This window comes from Melozone crissalis, unplaced genomic scaffold (genome assembly GCF_028551555.1).
Source record: "Melozone crissalis strain CALT ecotype California unplaced genomic scaffold, PUWL_Pcris_2 ptg000009l_1, whole genome shotgun sequence".
Lineage (NCBI taxonomy): Eukaryota > Metazoa > Chordata > Aves > Passeriformes > Passerellidae > Melozone > Melozone crissalis.
Window position 1 is genome coordinate 8629396 of NW_026535787.1, and position 18328 is coordinate 8647723.

General features: G+C 35.1%; 1 protein-coding gene across 1 annotated transcript in view; it reads left to right on the forward strand.

Moving 5' to 3' along the window:
• GBE1 (1,4-alpha-glucan branching enzyme 1) overlaps positions 1-18328 on the forward strand; it is a 136272-nt gene that overhangs the window by 101003 nt on the left and 16941 nt on the right. The window contains exon 13 of the mRNA XM_054270313.1: positions 17562-17746. Within this exon, the coding sequence (XP_054126288.1) occupies positions 17562-17746 (185 nt within the window). The remainder of the gene's footprint in view (positions 1-17561; positions 17747-18328) is intronic.

Genomic DNA, 18328 nt, shown 5'->3' on the forward strand with positions numbered 1-18328 from the left:
CTATTTTTCCTTTATTGTTGTTTTTTTGTTGTTTGGAGGAACACAGAAATAGACCTCTATATATTATAATTTTTTATAAATCTACACTATATATTATAACTGTACTGCGTACTATAACTTTTAGCACAGGTTTTTAGAGGAATTTCTCTTTTAAGTTGTTAAAAAATTTAATGTATTACAGAAATTATGACAAACCCATATAATTATGATAAGCTTTTTTCACACCTGGGTGTCTGACTCTACAGGACATAGCTGATATTCTCTCCTGTCATAGTTGTATGTTATTTTTCTCTCCACAGCTATAGGACTCAGAATTTCTTTACAATAAATTATAATTAAATTATTTACACATGACATTGATTAGTTTTACTTTGGTGTCTTTTATGGAAAAAAATAATTACAGATAGATCCAAAGACTAAAGTATATTTTGTTTTCATTCCCTTCACCTTAAGTTAAAATAAGTTTAAAATCAATAGATTTACCTCACATTTGGATTTTATTTCTTTTTTAATTCAGAATGTAAACACCATTGTAAAAGCTCTGTCTTGAAAACATGTCTGAACTTTCTGAGAAGTTGTGCATATAAATACAACGTTTTGTACATAAGAATCTGTTTAGATTAAATATCAGACATGGTCCAAAATTAAGATTTGAGTAAAAGACAGAATAGTTTTGCCAGGTGGTATGAAACTATGCTAAGTCTTTAAAATTTTATAATATATAGAAATATTTTATATGCACATATGCAATTTTTTCTATCTACATGTGTGTAAACATTACTTTGCATCTGATTAATTGTTTAAGCAATTAAATATAGCCATCTTACACTTCCTTTTGGCTGTGGTTAATTTGGATTCAAACAAAATGTTTTGAATACCTTTTTATATACATTTGAAGTACTTTAAACTGTTACATATTACAGTGACTTTTAAAAATTTCATAAAGCTTGGTTCAGTCTATGAACAATTTGGTAATCATTAATGCTTCAGAAGAGCCTTTCCATTGTAAGGTATGTAAAATGCCTTTTTGGGATGAGTTTGCTCAGACTTCTACTTCTAGTGCTCTGTGTCCCTGTTTGAAAGACACAATGCAAAACTTAAAGAAAATTAAAAGTATTTTCAGATTTTCAAGTAAATATTAAGTTTATCTATGGATGAAAGTGAAGTCTAGCATTCAGGTCTCCATTACAATTTATGTTTTGAGAGAGAGTAAACTTTTTTGGGGGGGTCTCTCTGTTGTACCTTCTACAATAAGCTCATGTAATAAGGTACAGTTTTCATGCAGAACTTGGCCTCTGCCATGTCACAGAACAGATGAGTAAAGTTGATTTCTGAGTTTATTACTGTCACTAATGAAATGCTTACTGCAGGAGGTCATTCATTTCCTGAATGCCAGGTGTCTGCAGAAGTGGTGTGCCTGTTAAAAACTAAATCTGTGCAAAAATTTTGTGTTCTGGAAGGAGGAAATAAGGATAAGCATACCCATTCAAGCAGGGGTAAAAAGGATGTGGATGTCAAAGTTTTGTCTTTTCTTCCTGCTGCTCACTGTGTTACATGCAATTTTGATTATGATAATTTGTCAGTACTTGTTTTAAGTTACTTATTTCGAAACCCCCAATGCTGAAAAGAAGCAGCAGCAGCGTCTTACCGCTCCCAGCTGTGTTTTACTTCTACTTTTTCCAGTCTGTCTGTACTCACTAGTCTGGAAATTGCTGAGAGAAAAATATAACTATTTTCTCCAAAGCCATCTACCAAAGAGCAAAAAATTTCTTCCTGATGATACTTCCTAGGTTGGCTTTTAAAGACGTAGAGAAAGGGGATCCAAATCAAGTAATTTAGTGACATCAGGCTCTAGTGAGCTGGGCTCTGTAAATCTCAAGCCTACCTTTGGTGGTACATTGCTCTTTATCAGGCTGGTTTCTCTGGGCAGTGCAGAGCCAAATAGAATTAAACCCCATGTGTTACTCAGTAAGGAGTTGTTGGTTTGAGACATGACTGTGCAGGGCACATTTTGTATTTGGAGAAGTCTGTCGTATTAGATCCTTAGGCATAGATTCCAATTTGGATTTTAATGCATGCAGTTGAGGTAATTTGAAATTATTTCATCTCAGTAGTGTCATTAATTCCCCAAATCAATATAGCTTAAGCTGAGATAACACTGTCTGATGACATTGGAATAAAAAAAAAAGACGTCTTTATTTGTTCAAAAGCTTATTTTCACAAGATGTTATTAGCTTAGAATCTTCTCATTGTCCTAATTTTTTGAGGCCATCAATCTAACACAGAGGAATTTGCTAGAATAGAGTTTGAACAACATTGTAGTTAAATTTGCATTGACTTTGAAGAGACGAGGTATTTTCTGCTCTTTCCGAGAAATGGTAAAGTCTGCAGAGAAAAGCATAAGAACATCCTTTATAAAGGTTGACTTCTTTCTTGGATGCCTCTTGAGATCTTCAATTTGAAATTCCGTACAATTGTAGAATGTTGTAGGTTGGAAGGGACACAACCAAAAGATCATCTTAAATGTTTTCAATCCCAACAGTCCTGCTGTGTGTGGGCTAGAACACTTTCCACTAGACCAGGTTGGTCAGAGCCCCATCCAATCTGGCCTTGGATAATTCCAGGGATGGAGCATCCACAACTTCTCCATTATCTCACCACCCACACAGCAAAAAATGTCTTACTGCTGTCTGATCTTAAATACTGATGGAATTTATAGTGGAGTAAAGTAGAAAAGGAGTTTATCAACACAATAAAAATACTTCTGGCTGAAAAGAAAATTAATTTTGTTAAAGGGAAGTTTTTTGGACATTTTGTTAGATTTTTTTTCTTTTTCAAATAGTACAGGTACCTTTTGAGTTGGGATGCCTTGCTGAATATAAACCACTACTTCTGTCATAATGTGCTACATAAAACTGCAGGGCTGGAGGAATAACAGGACAAGTGACTAATGTCTTAAGGAGCAAAGGATTATTCACAAAGCCAAAAGTACTGGTGCAGTCTTTACAGCCAGAAGCTTAGAACTTTTACTCAGTTGGAATAAGTATTGGGATATTTTTGTGAAATTCAAAGCAAGTCCTGCAAGCAAGGTATTTTCATAGAATATCTTCTCAAGTGGCATTTCTAGAGAGATTTTTTAAAGGCAATCTAGTAATCCACTCACTCTTGATTTAAGAGTCAATCTCTAGACTATGAAACAGTTCACTTAAGCCTCTCATATTTTTTAATTTTTTTTAATCCAGCTAACTGTTAATACAAAATACTGCAGGAAAGCCTGGATCATCTGGGTGTTGTATTATAGGTCATCTCTTTTGCAGCTTAAGCTCACAACCTTTATCTTCATAATGGAGAAATGTATGGTCTTGTTTCAAAATATTATTGGGGGAAAAGAAGGATATCTGATGGAAAGCATTAGCATGTATTAATATACACTGTTGGATTGGCAGCATGCTTTTCCATGATTTACCTTGAGCTCCTAAAAACAAAAGAAAAACTTGGCTCAAGCTGAGCTGTTCTTGTTTGTTTGTTTTCATGACTGATTATTTATTGTAGTTCCCAGTGGCTGCCACCATTTTAGCAAGTCATGAATTGTGCATGATATTGCTTGAAAGGAAAAGTGCAGAAGTCTGAACATGGGTGGATTTCCATAACTCACATTTTTTCTTTCTTCTAAGCTAGCATAGTCCAAGTAGTAGTTATTTATAAATACCAAAATACTATGTTCAATTTATAAATACCAAAATACTATATTCAATTTCCATCAGTCTTCACTTGTGTTACTGTGCTTTTTTATCCTTGTGTACTATTTAGCTGTACTTGAACAACTTTTATGTATTTCTTCTTGAGTATGTGAATAGTTAATTTTTTAAAACTCTGTATTTTTCAATACATTTTGTTTAGCCTGGAGAAAAGGAGGCTCAGAGGTGACCTTACCACTCTCTATAACCACCTGAGAGGAGGTTGTAGCCAGGTCTCTTCTGCCAGGTAACAAGTGACAGGATAAGAAGAAATGCTGTCAAGTTACACCACTGAAAATTTGGATTGAGTATTAAGAAATTTCTTTACTGAAAGGGTGGTCAGGCACAGGACCAGGCTGCCCAGGGAGGTGGTGGAGTCACCACCCCTGGATGTGTTTATCTTGAGGATGTGGTTTAGTGGTGCACTTTGCAGACAACCATAATGATTGTATGCCTATTCAAAGCCCACAGGCTGATAAGCATGCCAGAGTAATGACATATAAATTGCAATAGATGTGAAGAAAAGTTGCCTTATTTGTGCAAATTTCATCAGTATGTGAAATTTATTGTTCTGTTTGGTTAGAGAAAAAAAAAGAAAACAGAAAAATCAATAATGCACTAAGCTTGTTACAGTTCTGTCAGTGACTAGCCTTAGAAATATAGTAAGCTATTTATTAATATCCTGCTTTTCTACTTATGGGTTGGAAAGATGTGTCCTAATTAAATATGACACAGGGAGTATCTTCATTTAAAATAGTTTTCATTTTGTGGAGTTCAGCCTATACATAATTGAAGTTTTCAGATAAATTGTCCAAGTTTGCTTTTGTATTTGCTAGTTGCTTTTATATTTGTTGGCCAGAAAGACTGTGGTTTTGGTTTATTTCCTATATGGAAGGCTATTTGGTTTGCACATAAGAATACAGAACTCAATTCATTGTTTGCCTCTGGAAACTGAAATACAGGAAGAGGCTTGTAGAAATTACTAAAATTTATCTTAATAAAGGTGCTGTGTGCATGTCATATTCTCTCAGTAAGTTTTGATTTGTGTTTATTTTTCATTTCCCAGTTCATAAAGGGATGATGTGATCAATGTCTGAGATACTGCGAGCCTGGGCTCAGGGACATGAGAAGTTTTTGCCAGGCTCCTGTTAGGGCCCTGTCTCTTTTCCTCCCTCCTGCTGCTACCATGACGTATCAGGTTTTCAAAGGATATGTTGTTTTCTGACAATAAAATGTTCCCATTAAGATCTAAATAAGAAAACAAGTATTGAAATAAGCTACCACCATAATGTGGCCATGTAAAGGAATGAAATGGAACAAAGCAAAATGAGTAATGACATTGGCAAATATTTTTTTGCAGATAAATGTGTAATTTTACTGGTTTCAGAGGATTCTTCTCCCCTTTTTTATAGGTGATCCATGTAAAGCATTTATCACTTGAACAACTTTCTTTTCTTTTAAAGAAAAAACCTGCAAAGGAATGAAAAATCATTACTGAGAAATTTCATGTGTCCAATTCAAAATGTCTTTGTGCAAGTAATCTCTAATGGTTTCTTGTCTGTGTTTTGTGTTTTGCTTTTGTCATTTTGAATTTCCATACAGCATTGCTGGAGGGGGAAAGGAGGAATCATCTTAGTGTTTGCACATATTTGGCTTTCCTCAAACAGTTGTAGCAACACTTTTCAGACATGGAAGTAGATTGGGGGTTTTTTCATGAGATCAAAACCTATTTTGTCCCTTGACAAAGAAGTTTTGTCTTAAAGGCAGAAAAAGCATTATGTGCAGTATATTTTCATCTTGGCCCCTAAAAAGGCTGTATCTCTTCTTTGTGTACAATGCAATGACAGCATGAAATGTAGTACTTTAAATGCATTCATATTTCAGTAAATTGAAACACTGTTTTTGGAAATAATATTTTTTAAGAAATGAATGTGTGCGTACAGAATTAATTCCAGCAGTTATGTGAAACTTTGGGGTAGAGAAAGGAGCAGTTCATCTGAACATATGTTTTTAGTAAAACATTGATAAGGAAAACATTAGAGGTGTCTACCTAAATGACATTGCTTTTACTAGTTTGTACACTAGTTCAGAGGTACTTATTTCAAAACTAAAAAATAAATTAAAATTTTATCATGATTTAAGCAGCCATAATGTAATCTGGAATAATTTCTGCTCTTCTCATTCATCAGTCTAAATTTTTTTTCTGTGTATTTACTTGGTGTCACAAGAAAAATCTAAAATTATTAGCTGGTTTTGTCTTGAAAGGCTCACAGCTTTTTTATGCCTTCAGCTGACTCAGGTCTTGATGCTAATTTATATGTGTTTTGAGCATGAGATGAATGCTGTCATGTTTGCCTCCATGAATATAGCAAATTGTTGAATTTCAGAGAAGGGTTAGCTGTCCAATGCAAATAAGGAGGCATGAGACAATGGAATGAACAGAGGGGATGGTTCATGGTGAACCTCTTTTTCTTAGATGTTAAATCTCAAAGGTTCACAGTTCTAGACTATTCTTTTACAACTATTTACTTGCTTCCTAACCTCTTTTGACCAAACTTATTTGGAAAAAAAAATCCTGTGTGAAGACAGATAACTAATCTGATTTTGGGATCATCCCCTCCTCAGGTGCCACCAGAACAAACCATCCAAAATTCAGCTTTTCCTTCCACCTGCACCACAGGGACAGTCAGGAAGAGCACTGGATTTCTTTCCTGTGACATGCTCCATACTAGAGATCGTGATCTATGGGTTGATATGTGTCTGGAGTTGCCTATATAATGTACCCATTGTCAGGAAATGGAGTGTGTTAGTGGGTCTTGGGTTTCCCAGCTATTTGAAAAATTTTCTGCACTAAATCCTGAAAATTGGAAGACCAAATAAAAAAATGGCAGCAGCAGCTCTGCCCAATGATACTCTGAATACCTCTTAAAATCTCTCTATCAAATGACCTGTTATTAGGGAACAAATGTCCATAATCTTTTCTCTTGTCTTTCTGGCTGGTGAGAATGATTACCTGAAGGAAGGGGAGTGGAATCATACCACTTAAATCAGGGAATATTGTGGCTCTTCTGATGTCTCTTAAAGCTGATTTTTAAGGCAAGTCCCCTTCAGAAGTACAAGGGAAGGAGAATGTGAAGGAGTAACTAAACATGCAGAAAGAGCCTTTTTTGGCCACAACTGCTTTTTCAAAGGCTGTAGTAACATTGAGTTGGAGACTATTTTCTTTCTGTATTATATTTTAAATTTCAACAAACAACTGTTCTCTTAATATTATGATATTTATTCTTTCCTGTCTTCTTACATGACAAAAACAACAATAACAACAAAAATTAACACCTTCCTTCATAACTGTGCTCAGGTCCTATAGATTTTGGTGACTTTTTTGTAATTCTTGCAGTAAAGGTGCCATCAGTACCAATCCCTTTAAGTCCCTTTTTTATATGAGCAATGATTTTGCTTCAGCTTTAAAAACTGTTGCCTGTTACCAAGTTTTTTTTCTTTTTTTGCTATATTTTCTTTTCCTTACTTTTTCCCCCTTTTTCCTGCTTCTAGTTGTGCTGACAGTGGTTAATGTACAGGTGAGTGAAAACTATCTTTACATTGTGAATCCAGCCCATTTTGCCATCAGGGTATTTGTGAAGGTCTGCCCCAGCGTGCTCTGTAGTTGCAGTCTCCCTGTGCCCACTCATACTGGAAGACCAGCAATTATTCTGGTGTAACTAATTGTAGATTAGTATTAGAAGGTGATGCTCTTGAGAGGCTGCTTCTTAATTACAGCCTTTCTTTATCCTCTTCTGGGGTTGTAAACAGTTGTAAAAGAATTTTAATAACATATGAGTTTTGTATTGCTATGGTATTTTAATTTTCCTTTTTTGTTCTTATACTCTGAGATGTGATTAAGGATGGCGCAAGGATCAGGTTTAAGATGCTTAAAAAACAGATGTTGTGACACTTCCTTTCATATAAGATGGGCATGCATAATGTCCACTTGAGGCAGTTGCAAATCTATGCTACGTTTTAAAATCTGATGCAGTGAGCATTCCAAGACTTGGAATTTTTGTGGAAGCAGCACATCTTAATGATTCTAAATGAATTCTGATTTTTGACATTCTCAGGTGCAGTCTGATCTTGCAGTTCTGGCATTGTATCTTGCATTGTATCTTACAAAAAATTCAGAATATCTCTTTTAAAACTGCATAAGATTTGGTCCCTAGTCTAGTAAGAGGGAGAGAGAAGACGAGGGCAATTACTGCTTTGAACAGGTCAGAATTACATCAGCAGAGGTTTCTCTCATTAATACACTCCTTCTGTGCACCTTCATTAATAGATCTCATTTACAGACAAGACATTTCAATTTAAACCATGCATTTTCTGTTCAAGAACAATTGACTTTAATATACAGACTAATACTCATAAGTATGTTAATTGATTATTAGGCAAATGAGACTCTTCTTGAAACCTTCCCTTTTTGTAGCTGACAAAATAGCAGAGACCCTGACCTGTAATCTCTGACTGTTCTTTCTGAAAAAAAACCCCAAACCTTAAAATTTCAATACCCATTTCCACAAAGAAAAAAACCAAAACAGCAAACAAACACCCCACCAACAATACAAATAATCTTGCCTTGGACATATTCATTGTGATTGACTCCAATGAGCAGAGGTCTTTCAACAGATTGTGCTGTCACCAAAAGAATATTATGCTAGGATTTTTGAAATATGTTAAAACAAATAAACATGACTTAGAAAAGTTGCTTTCAAATGTTTGGTTAGAGTCTTACATAAACCACTTATCATCTTTCATTTTTTATGCAAGAGTATCTTAAAAAAAAAAAATCCTCCACACAACAAAAATAAGCAAACAAACAAAGCCCCAAACTGTGAAGCTGACAATGAACAAGTTGAAGAGGGGGAAGCAAAAGACTAAAACAATGAATGCAAAAAGTCAATAAGTTGATGCAGGACTTTTTTTGACATACACATAAAATATATTTATACAAACTTAAATATTTACCATCCAATGAGGATACTGCTATTGAAATACACAGCAAAGCAGCAGCTTTGTTTTTTGGAATATCAGTGTAATTCAAAGCTAATTTGCTTCCCAGATAAAGAGTCAAATTATTGTGAGAGGAACAATAAGGAAATTATTTGCACTTCATAGAGTTTAAACTGGTTATGGTACTTGATTAATCTGTTTATTTAACAGTAAGCAAAAGGCAAATGAATCATGATGTGAATGTACTGTTTAATTTGGCATAGGCCTAATGAGAGTTTGTAACTCTAGAGGCTTCCTCTTTTCTCCTCAGGTTGCTCAAAAATATTCCCATTTTCACAAGCAGATTTTTGGCAGACTCGTAATTCCCTAGCTTAAATAGTCAGTTAATTTTTATTCCAGGTAATGCCATTCTTCTCTAACCATTCTTAATCTGTCTGTTAGATGTTTTATGACCAGGCTCATGTTTTCCCTTGAGTTATTAGCTAAAATTTCCTTCCAAAGCCCAGCAATCATACTGTGTTGCCTTGAGTGGAAATGCCAAACAGCAATGCCTAATGCTGTGTTGTGCTGCATTCCATATGAGGGTTGGTGGTTTTGGTATGTCTTTAAACAGAGCTAGAAAACACCAAACCAACATTTTTGTTGGCTGCTAGATGTAACTATCATCACTCTTTCCCAAGATAATATCTTACACACAGATACTCTTACAGCTCATGCTGTATTGATTTCACAAAAGGGTTTAGTATCAGCATTTGAAAGTAGCAGGGTAAGAAGATTGGTTTTACCTGTTGCCCACACTCAAAGTTCTTTCTCTACACTTTCAGTTCTCTTCATGAATCTCCTTATAACATTCACTTGAATAACTATAGAAAAATGGATTATTTAGCTAATATGTCTTCTCTCAGGACTATTTTAAACTATTAACAAAGTGACTCTTGAAATGTGGATTTTGTATTTTTATTTTCCCCAGCATGTTTGAGTTTTACAGATGGCTCATATTTCCTTCATCCTTCAGCAGTAGCCCTGAAGCCAAAGGAGTAGTTACCAATCTTTTCCAATGTCAGTCCTTGCCATTTATTTTCAGCTGTTGTGTAAAGAAACCCAAACCAACATCAAAAATCCCACAGAAAACCAAGCTGCAAACAAAAAAATCCAAAACCTTAACCCCATATGACCTTGAATCCCCAGTGCATGATTATTTAGCATCAGTCTCATATATTCTTTTGCTGCAAGGTAGAAGTGCAATAAAAATTTGAACGTGTTCCAGCTAAGTAGTGAAATTTAAGTAATTGTAGGAAGAAAATGCCCTGCTGAACAGTAGGAAGGCTGGATATTGCCAGGTCTATGCTTTTTTTGTCAGCTCACTAAAGTGAGTCTGTTTCTTGAAACAAAATATTTAAGGACACTATAAGAGAAACCTGACTTTAAAATTCTTGCAGCTCTTCTCATTTGGAAGATGTTTTGTATTGTGAGACACTGCTAATATACAATTCTAGATCACAATATTTGCCTTTCTCCTTAATGATGGGTTTGGGTGTACTGACCAAGCACATTATGTGTACTGACTGCACACATTATGCTGGAGTGGTGTTGTCAAACTCTATAATAATTGAACAATTGGAAAATACATCTGGATGTTCCCTGTCTTTATTCTCTGAACAGTATTTAATTGGAAGATACAATTGTGGTCAGAAACTTCTTTGGTATATGTTGGTATGATGTTTAATTGCTGAATTGGGAACCTGAAAGGATTTCAATGTAAAATGTTTCTTATCTAATATGAAGTGTGGCTAATTTCAGAATCATATTTTTTCAATTTCCAGTATGGTAAAATTCTCTGCTAGCATTCAGGATTTTCTGTGCGAGAATTTTAGAAGTTGATATGAAAATTTGAATTCCTTTCTTTCTATGAACTTTTATTTTGAGAGTAGGATATTGAATTTTACTCTCCATGATGGTTTTGGAATACTGGGGGTTTGTTTGGGCAAGGACAACTAATTCATAAGCAAATGTCCTTATATATCTAAAATATGGCTTTAGTTAGGTGTTAGTTCGACCTAAGATTTCAGCTGTTGAGTAGATTTGTGTGTAGAAACAAATGCACCAATTTTTTTTTTTTTTTAATATTATGTTTATTTATATTTTGTATATACAAGTTCATAGCAGGAGCCATTACAGTAACAGGTTTCTTTGAAACAGTGCTGAGTCCTGCAAACAAAACACAGATTGTACCTTTCAAATTCACAAATCACTTATGTAACGTTCAGAAAACAAATAACTCCATTTCCTTATCTGAAATGAAGCATAACTGTTATGGCAACTTAGAAATACCATTGATTGGTTTTCTGCATCAGAGCAGTCTTAACGTTGGCAGCCACAGCCTTGAGACTGAGCCCATCAAGGGTCTCTGTATTCTTTAAGGAATGTGCAACAGTGCCCACGTGCTGTTTGGAGTTTTCCATTTCTTTGAGAAAAAAAGTAGTGTAGCAATATAATGCTGTGCCTTTTCAAAGACTTTTAGAGTAATTACATCATTCTGGTTTTGAAAATACCTTAATAAGTGCCCAGGTTCACTGAAAACAATGGCAGACATGAGCTGTTTAAAACTGTGAGTATCTTGAGAAGGTTTTTTTCTGAAACAACTGTTTTTAGGAAGTTTATTTATAAACTTTCAGCATGGCAGGGTTGAACCAGCCTCAGGTGGAGGGCAGGAGGCAGCTGGCAGAAAGAAGCTTTAATTTCAAAGCAGTGAAATGTGAGTCCAGGAATAATCTTGGGAATGTACTCCTTTGAGGACAACAGGTAGGAAGAGGTTTAGAGGTGCAGCCAGAAGTATACTCTGATGGCTGTTTTGTACTGTTTCAAGAAAACCAGGGCTTCTCACAATGCACCTTCTGTTTTGATTGCTCACATCTATTTTAGAATCCCCTTTTTCCCCTACTTTGTTTGAAGTTTATTCCAGATTTTAATTTCAAATTTTCTCATTTTGCGCTGTTAACAAATGCACAGTTATTTAAGTAATTCAGTGTGTTCCTGTAATAAGAACAGGATAATACTGAACTTTCATTTTTCATTTACTTTACCTTTCCTGTGCACCAAACACTATGTAAGTGGTCTTTTTCCTCTGTTTGCATTTTTTTCTTAATTCTTTGTGTTCTTTGAAAATTAGACAATGAAATTCTTACCAGTAACTAAACTGCTATTTGTTGGGTATCCAAGAGCAAATAGATTGACACCTTTCTTGGATCTCTCTGTTTCAGCCTTGTTCTAAATTCACTTTGTAAGCCCATTAACCCATCAGTTGTGGTACCAGTTAATAATTGGCAGTGCACCAAACTGAAAGATCTAGCTAGAACTTCTCTGACTGCATCATCTGTTAAAAAAGTTTCTTGATATACATTTGTATTTTTTGTTAGATTTGGGGGGGGGGGGGGGGGGTTTGTCTGTTTAGTTGTGGGGGGGGTTTTAACCTTTACAATGTGTTCTGCAATATTTCTATTCTTAAATGTTTTAGTGAGCTCTTGGAAGTGGTTGACTAAATAATGTGTACTGTGCCATGTTCGCTTACAGCCTGGTGGAAATGTCACAGTATCAAACTCAGCCTCTTGTTTTTTACCAGGATGCAGCTAATGGGAAACAGCAAAATGGGAACTGTTCCAGTGTAAAAGCACCACAAGGAGTTTAGGTGTTACTTTATTGTTTTGAATACTCTATGTGGATGTTGAGTAAGTTTTAAGTCAGTCCTATATTACTCTATGCTGGGAAAGGAGGCCTAAAATGTAAACTTTCAGGCCTGAAAGTTTCTAAGAGTAGATTAATAAAATAATTATCCTCTCAAGGTCCCTTCTAGCCTAAGTAACTTTTCATGGTACTCTTTTTTTTTTTTTTTTTCTGTTAGTATGAACTGCAGCAACTCTTGCTCTACTCAGTAAACATTAAAGGGAAAATGTTCATCTGCCCTTAGGAACTGAATACTGTTGTCAGTGAGGCCACTGGTATTTTATTGAGTACTCCTTTGATAGAACATTACAAATAATTTAATGAAATAATAATTTATTCCAGATAAATGGTTTTTTTGGGTTTTTTTCCTGTGTAACTAGAGTTCTGCTAAATACCAGCATGTGGGCATAACTATCATATGATATTCTGTTGAAAAAGAAGTAACTAATAATAAGTAATGCTGTTTACTATGCCTGTGTCTGGTTGTTCTTCTATGTAAGAAATCTTCTCAGCCATCCAGCCCTTCCTATTAGAGATGCAGAATTGGTGCTTCTTAGGAGAATTCTTTATTTCTTATTTGGTTTGGTGGTTTTTTCCTGTAATTTATCTGGCAAAAGAGAGATCTGGGTTTGAAATATGAGAACTGAACAGTGCCATTTAGTATGGTTGGAATTTTTGTTGGAATAATTGGAATATGATCTCCTTTAAGAACCTGGAACTGTTTTATCAGTGTTTATAAAATGGTGTGGTACAATAGCTCCCAACTTTTAAACATCAGTAGGAAATGAGAGAAGACAAAGCAACTCTTGATGGGAAGTGGGAATAGGAGAGAAACAACAGGAACTGTATCCCTGTACAGAGTATTGTGTCCCTGTGTGATTTAGGATGAGCATTTTAAGGACTCAGTCCTTTCCCATGTCTTGGATACATTGGAGACATCCTTGGTTTCCTCATGACTGTGTCATCCCAGAGGAGAGGCATTCTTTGATCCTTTAATACAGGGAATGTTAAATGTTTCTTCCCTTTTCCCCTAGGAGATGTGGAAGATCCAAGCTGCAAAACAAATATGGTGTTTATCCTGATTTTTCATCTTTCAAAACTTGGGAGGAGAAAATATCTGGTATTTTCAGAAAATTGGCGAAAAATAGATTTATTTTCACTTTACTGTCTTTACCAATTGCCCTCTCTACCATTGCCTCATGCTAGAGATTTCCTCTAGCCTGTGTTTTATGCAGAAGTTAAAATATAATTGTTTGCTTGAATTGATTTGTTAGTTTTTTCTGACCCAATATGTCATTAAATACCAATGCTGGAAGATTAAAATATGTGAAGGTCTTCATGTCATCTAACCCAGGTGTATCAGGAGTCTATTTGGAATTTCACTTTATTTTATTTTTGTATGGATTTCAAGACTATAGGAATGCTTGCAGTGAGGCTCATTCTCTCATCATTCAGAGACAGTATAGTGTTTATTGTTTGGGTTTGGTAGTAAGAAGAAGATTTTAAGATGCTAAGAAGAATATTTGGTACTAAATTGAGTAAATACAGAATTACTTAACACCCAAGAGCTTTACAAGTAGGGAAAATGAAGATGCATTGTTTGAAGTGTTTATTGTTTGAAGTAATGATAAATACCATATGCTATCTAGATCTGATTTACATTGATTCTATTTATAGCCTGCAGATTGTTGTACTGCCATCATTGTTCACAAAGGTAGTGAAGTAAAATTCAAAGCAGTTGCAACTCCTGGATGACTTTATTATCTGACTTCTGTAAATTGGTGTAACTGCACATATTTTGATGATGTACTTTAAGGTGGAACTGATGGAGTTTTGTCCCAATGTGTCCAGTCTTCAGCTCATCAGATTTAAATAGGATCTTTTTGTGGTGTTTTAGATGGTTTAAAGCCTTGTTTAGCCTTATGCACCTAATTAAACTTCTTACCTTTGTTGTATAAAATAAACTACTTGTTTTAACTGCTTTTAAAATATTTACTGTCATCATATTTAGTTCAAAATGCAAAGAACTCCTAATAACATCTCTTGAAACTGCCTGCTCCATCTTTTAAATATGCCTTCAGTTCTGCTTAGGCTTATTCTTTCAGGGAGAATTGCTACTAAAGATGTCTAAAGAAAAGAGATGAAGAAAACTTTATTGACCTGTGCAGATCAACTTTAAAAGAATTGACAGCAGCCTGACTTCTTTGTGGTGTTAATGCATTTCTATCCTCATAAACAAGGGTGACATAAATTTTAATTATGGTAGTAGAAAGTTAATTTATTTGTTGGAATTGCAATCTTGAAATCCTGTACATAATAAAGTTGTCCAGTGTGCGTAATATGCAGCAAATAGCAAACTTCAATTAATTCCTAGATAAAATTAGCATGCATTGCACTTCAAGGATTTCTTTGTTTTGTTTCTCTAATCAAAACTCCAGTTAATTTCAGCTTTGTTCTCTGCCTCCCCCACATTAGTTCCATTGTCTTGATTTGCATCATTTGTGGCAGCTGGCTTCTTATCAATCTGTAGTTTAGACTTTTACATCAAACAGTAAATTAATTAGAGGAAAATAAATCCCAGTTATACTTCTTGATAACTGTAGAAGCCTCTAAGCATAGAAGTGAATGTTGCTGATTCTTGTCAGGGGTGAGCAGTGTAACATGGGGAAGGAGGCAGATGATGCTTCACATGCAGTGAACCAATAGTTATCTCTAGCAGCAAGTGTTGCTCACCTGTGCCTTTTCTTTCCTAGTCCCTCCTATTGTTTGTTATGAAGCTAAACTGGAAAAAAATAGCAATTAAAAAAGTAGAATTTAGATGTGAGTGTTTTTATAGGATGCATGGCCTTAATGCATTGCAAGAAGCAGATGCACCCTAAATGTTACTTTCTTTTCCCTATACCACAGTTTAAAAACATAACCTAAACTGCTTGTATTCATTCTCTTACAATTTATTAACTATTTTTCTTCCTATAAAGAGAGAGCAAGTGACCCTTTTACAGTCAAGACTATTACAAAAGGCTCAGCAGCATATTCTCCAGAAGATGCTCATAGACACAGAATGTCAAAGAACATGCAGACTTTAAACCTCAGCTTGTGTTTTTGGGAACAGAAAGTATCTTAGTGCTTTGTCAAATTGCTGCACTGTACTAAGTTCCCTTTTTTTCTTAATAGCCATTAGTAATAGGAAATTAAGACTGCTTTTAGTATTTTGCTGCACTTATATTATTCCTTTTAAAAAGCCAAGACAGCAGAACAGCATTGGAAACACATTAGTTATTGTGGTGGGGAAATAGGCAAAGCAAGTGGAGGTGAGAGAGTCATTACACATTATAAACCTGAAGGAAGTCTGCTCTATTTACAGTGAAATAATCTATGGAAATGATGGGCTAGTTCAGTCTAATTTATTTGCTATCTCCTATTGCTTATTTCTCCCATTGTTGTTTCTTTCTTGAACAAATAGGTATGATTTTCTTGCCTATCAATTCAAGATATGTGTCATCTCTGTCTTTCTGATGGTTTTTGCTGTCTTTAGCTGAGCTATCTCATGTAGTTCATCTTTTCAATAGTGTGCAGATCACGAAGGAAGGTAATACCTTGTCTAGCTCTTCAGAGAATATTGAATTTGGTTAGATACTGTGTCTGTTTTGCAGCAATATCTTTCCTCATTTTCCAAACCGTATTGTTAGCACAGTTTAAGAGCTCAGTCCAGCATTATTCCAAGGTCATTTTGTAAGTCCTGCTGTGATTCTGATTCTTTTATATTTGTCTCCAGTTTTGAGCTGAATATGAAATTTAGTGGTTTAGCTTTTGAATAGGAAATTTAATTTACAACTTGTCAGTTCGTTTACAAAGCAGATACCACTCTGAAGGACTCTCCTAAATATATATGAGGCTTTTCTCTTTTGTCCTCTGTTCATTTCTTTGTTCCCATGAAGCACAGAATTACAGAAATCATTTCACAAATTGAAGTTCACAGTTGTCTCTGCTGCCTGTGAGGCAGTGCAGGCTGGATGGGGCAGCAGATGGCTGGTGGATGCACATGCAGGGTATCCAGCCAGGAATCTCTTGCCTTCCCTTGGCATCCTTGCCCTCTGTCAGCCCACAAAGCTCCAGTTCATTGACAGAACTTGAGTAACAGTTTGTGGAAATGTGAGGATCCTTTTATTATTCTTTTTTTGTTGTTGTTGTTTGTTTTAGTGGAAAAGCTCATAAATTTCAATTCTTTCCATACATATTTCTAGGTACATGTTTTTGTCTCTGTTTCATAGTGAGCGGGTGTTGTGTAATCTCTGAAATGTTTGCCATGATTTCACTGTTGTGGGCTTTGAAATGAGTGTTTAACTTGCAAGGTACTTGATACCCTTTAATCCTGTGTCAAATGAATAGTCCAAAATGTCAGAGAGTCTGCAGGACAATAGGTTATGTAATGAGTTAACGAATCACTAAGTCCATTTGGAGTTGTCTCAGTCTGTAATAATGACAATATGTAAACCAAGAAAACTTTGGATACATCAAAGTCACTCAAAATACTGAGTCCCAAATGAGGTCTTGTTTTGAGATTTGCATTGGAGATTCTACATAAGAGATGCTAAACTTTTTCTTGACTAAATGTTAACCTGTTTCCTTCTTCTTGAATGTGATCCAAGTTTGAATAAACCTGTTCTTTGCCTTCAAGAGAAGTCTGGTCAGTAGTTTTTTGGGCTAGATAATTTGGGTGAGACTGGCAGACTTGTGAGGCTACTGCTATAAAAAACCAAATTGAGACATAATGGCACTCACACGCACAGAAAAATTTTTGGGAAGTTTTAAAGTACAATAACATGGAGTTCATAATTCATCACTTTGTACTTCCTCTGGAGTCCATGGGTATTTTGGTCTTGTAGTTTTAATGGCCAAGCAACCCTTCTAATACAAATGCAATTTCTGAGAGACCTATTAAAAAATTACAGACATAACTATAAAATGACTGCTTTATGTATGGAAGTGGATTCTTTGGAATTTAAAACTTGTAGAAAGGAAACACACATTAATATATTTTGCTTTTGCAGGCTTAGTGTATTCTTAGCATGTTATTTCACAGATCTTTAATATTTTTGAATGCAGGTAATGAATTTGGACATCCAGAATGGCTTGACTTCCCCAGAATAGGGAATAATGAGAGCTACCACTATGCCAGAAGACAGTTTAATCTTACTGAGGATGATCTTCTTCGCTATAAATTCCTAAATGCCTTTGATAGAGATATGAATAAATTGGAGGAAAGATTTGGCTGGCTTGCATCTCCCCAGGTAAGCTGTATGTACACAATGATAAGTTTTAGTCACCAGTTGGGTACATGTGTAGAGTAACAACACTTTCAAATTTGCATGCTGAAATTTCAAACAGTGCTTTATTATGCACTGTGTAATGCCTCACCATATATTTCAAGTTGTCAAAATATGGCACTGAAATATCTTTCACAGATAATAGAAACCTGAAACAGTCTCCTTTTAGCTTCATAACAAGGTCTTTTCCTATTATTTTCCCTATTTTTATTCAGTAACTGTGGATTGCATAAAGCAGACTATAAAATTGTCTGTAATCCAATCCAGGAATTGCTTTGCAAAAGTATAAGTTGTTCTGACATTACACTTTATAAAAATAATTACTCCATTTCTGAGGAAAAACTTTCAGCAAAGTCTGGTGTAAGTTATGGTCTCCTAGTCATCAACCTGCTGCTTCTGCATTTGCATTTTTTACACTTGTATCACGCTGTAATTTTTATGAAAGATCAATTGTTATAGTTTCTCAGTGTTTAATTATTTTATTCTAGTCCACTTTAAGGAATAATCCACTTTAAAGATTTTTTTAATTGATGCCTAGTTATTTAT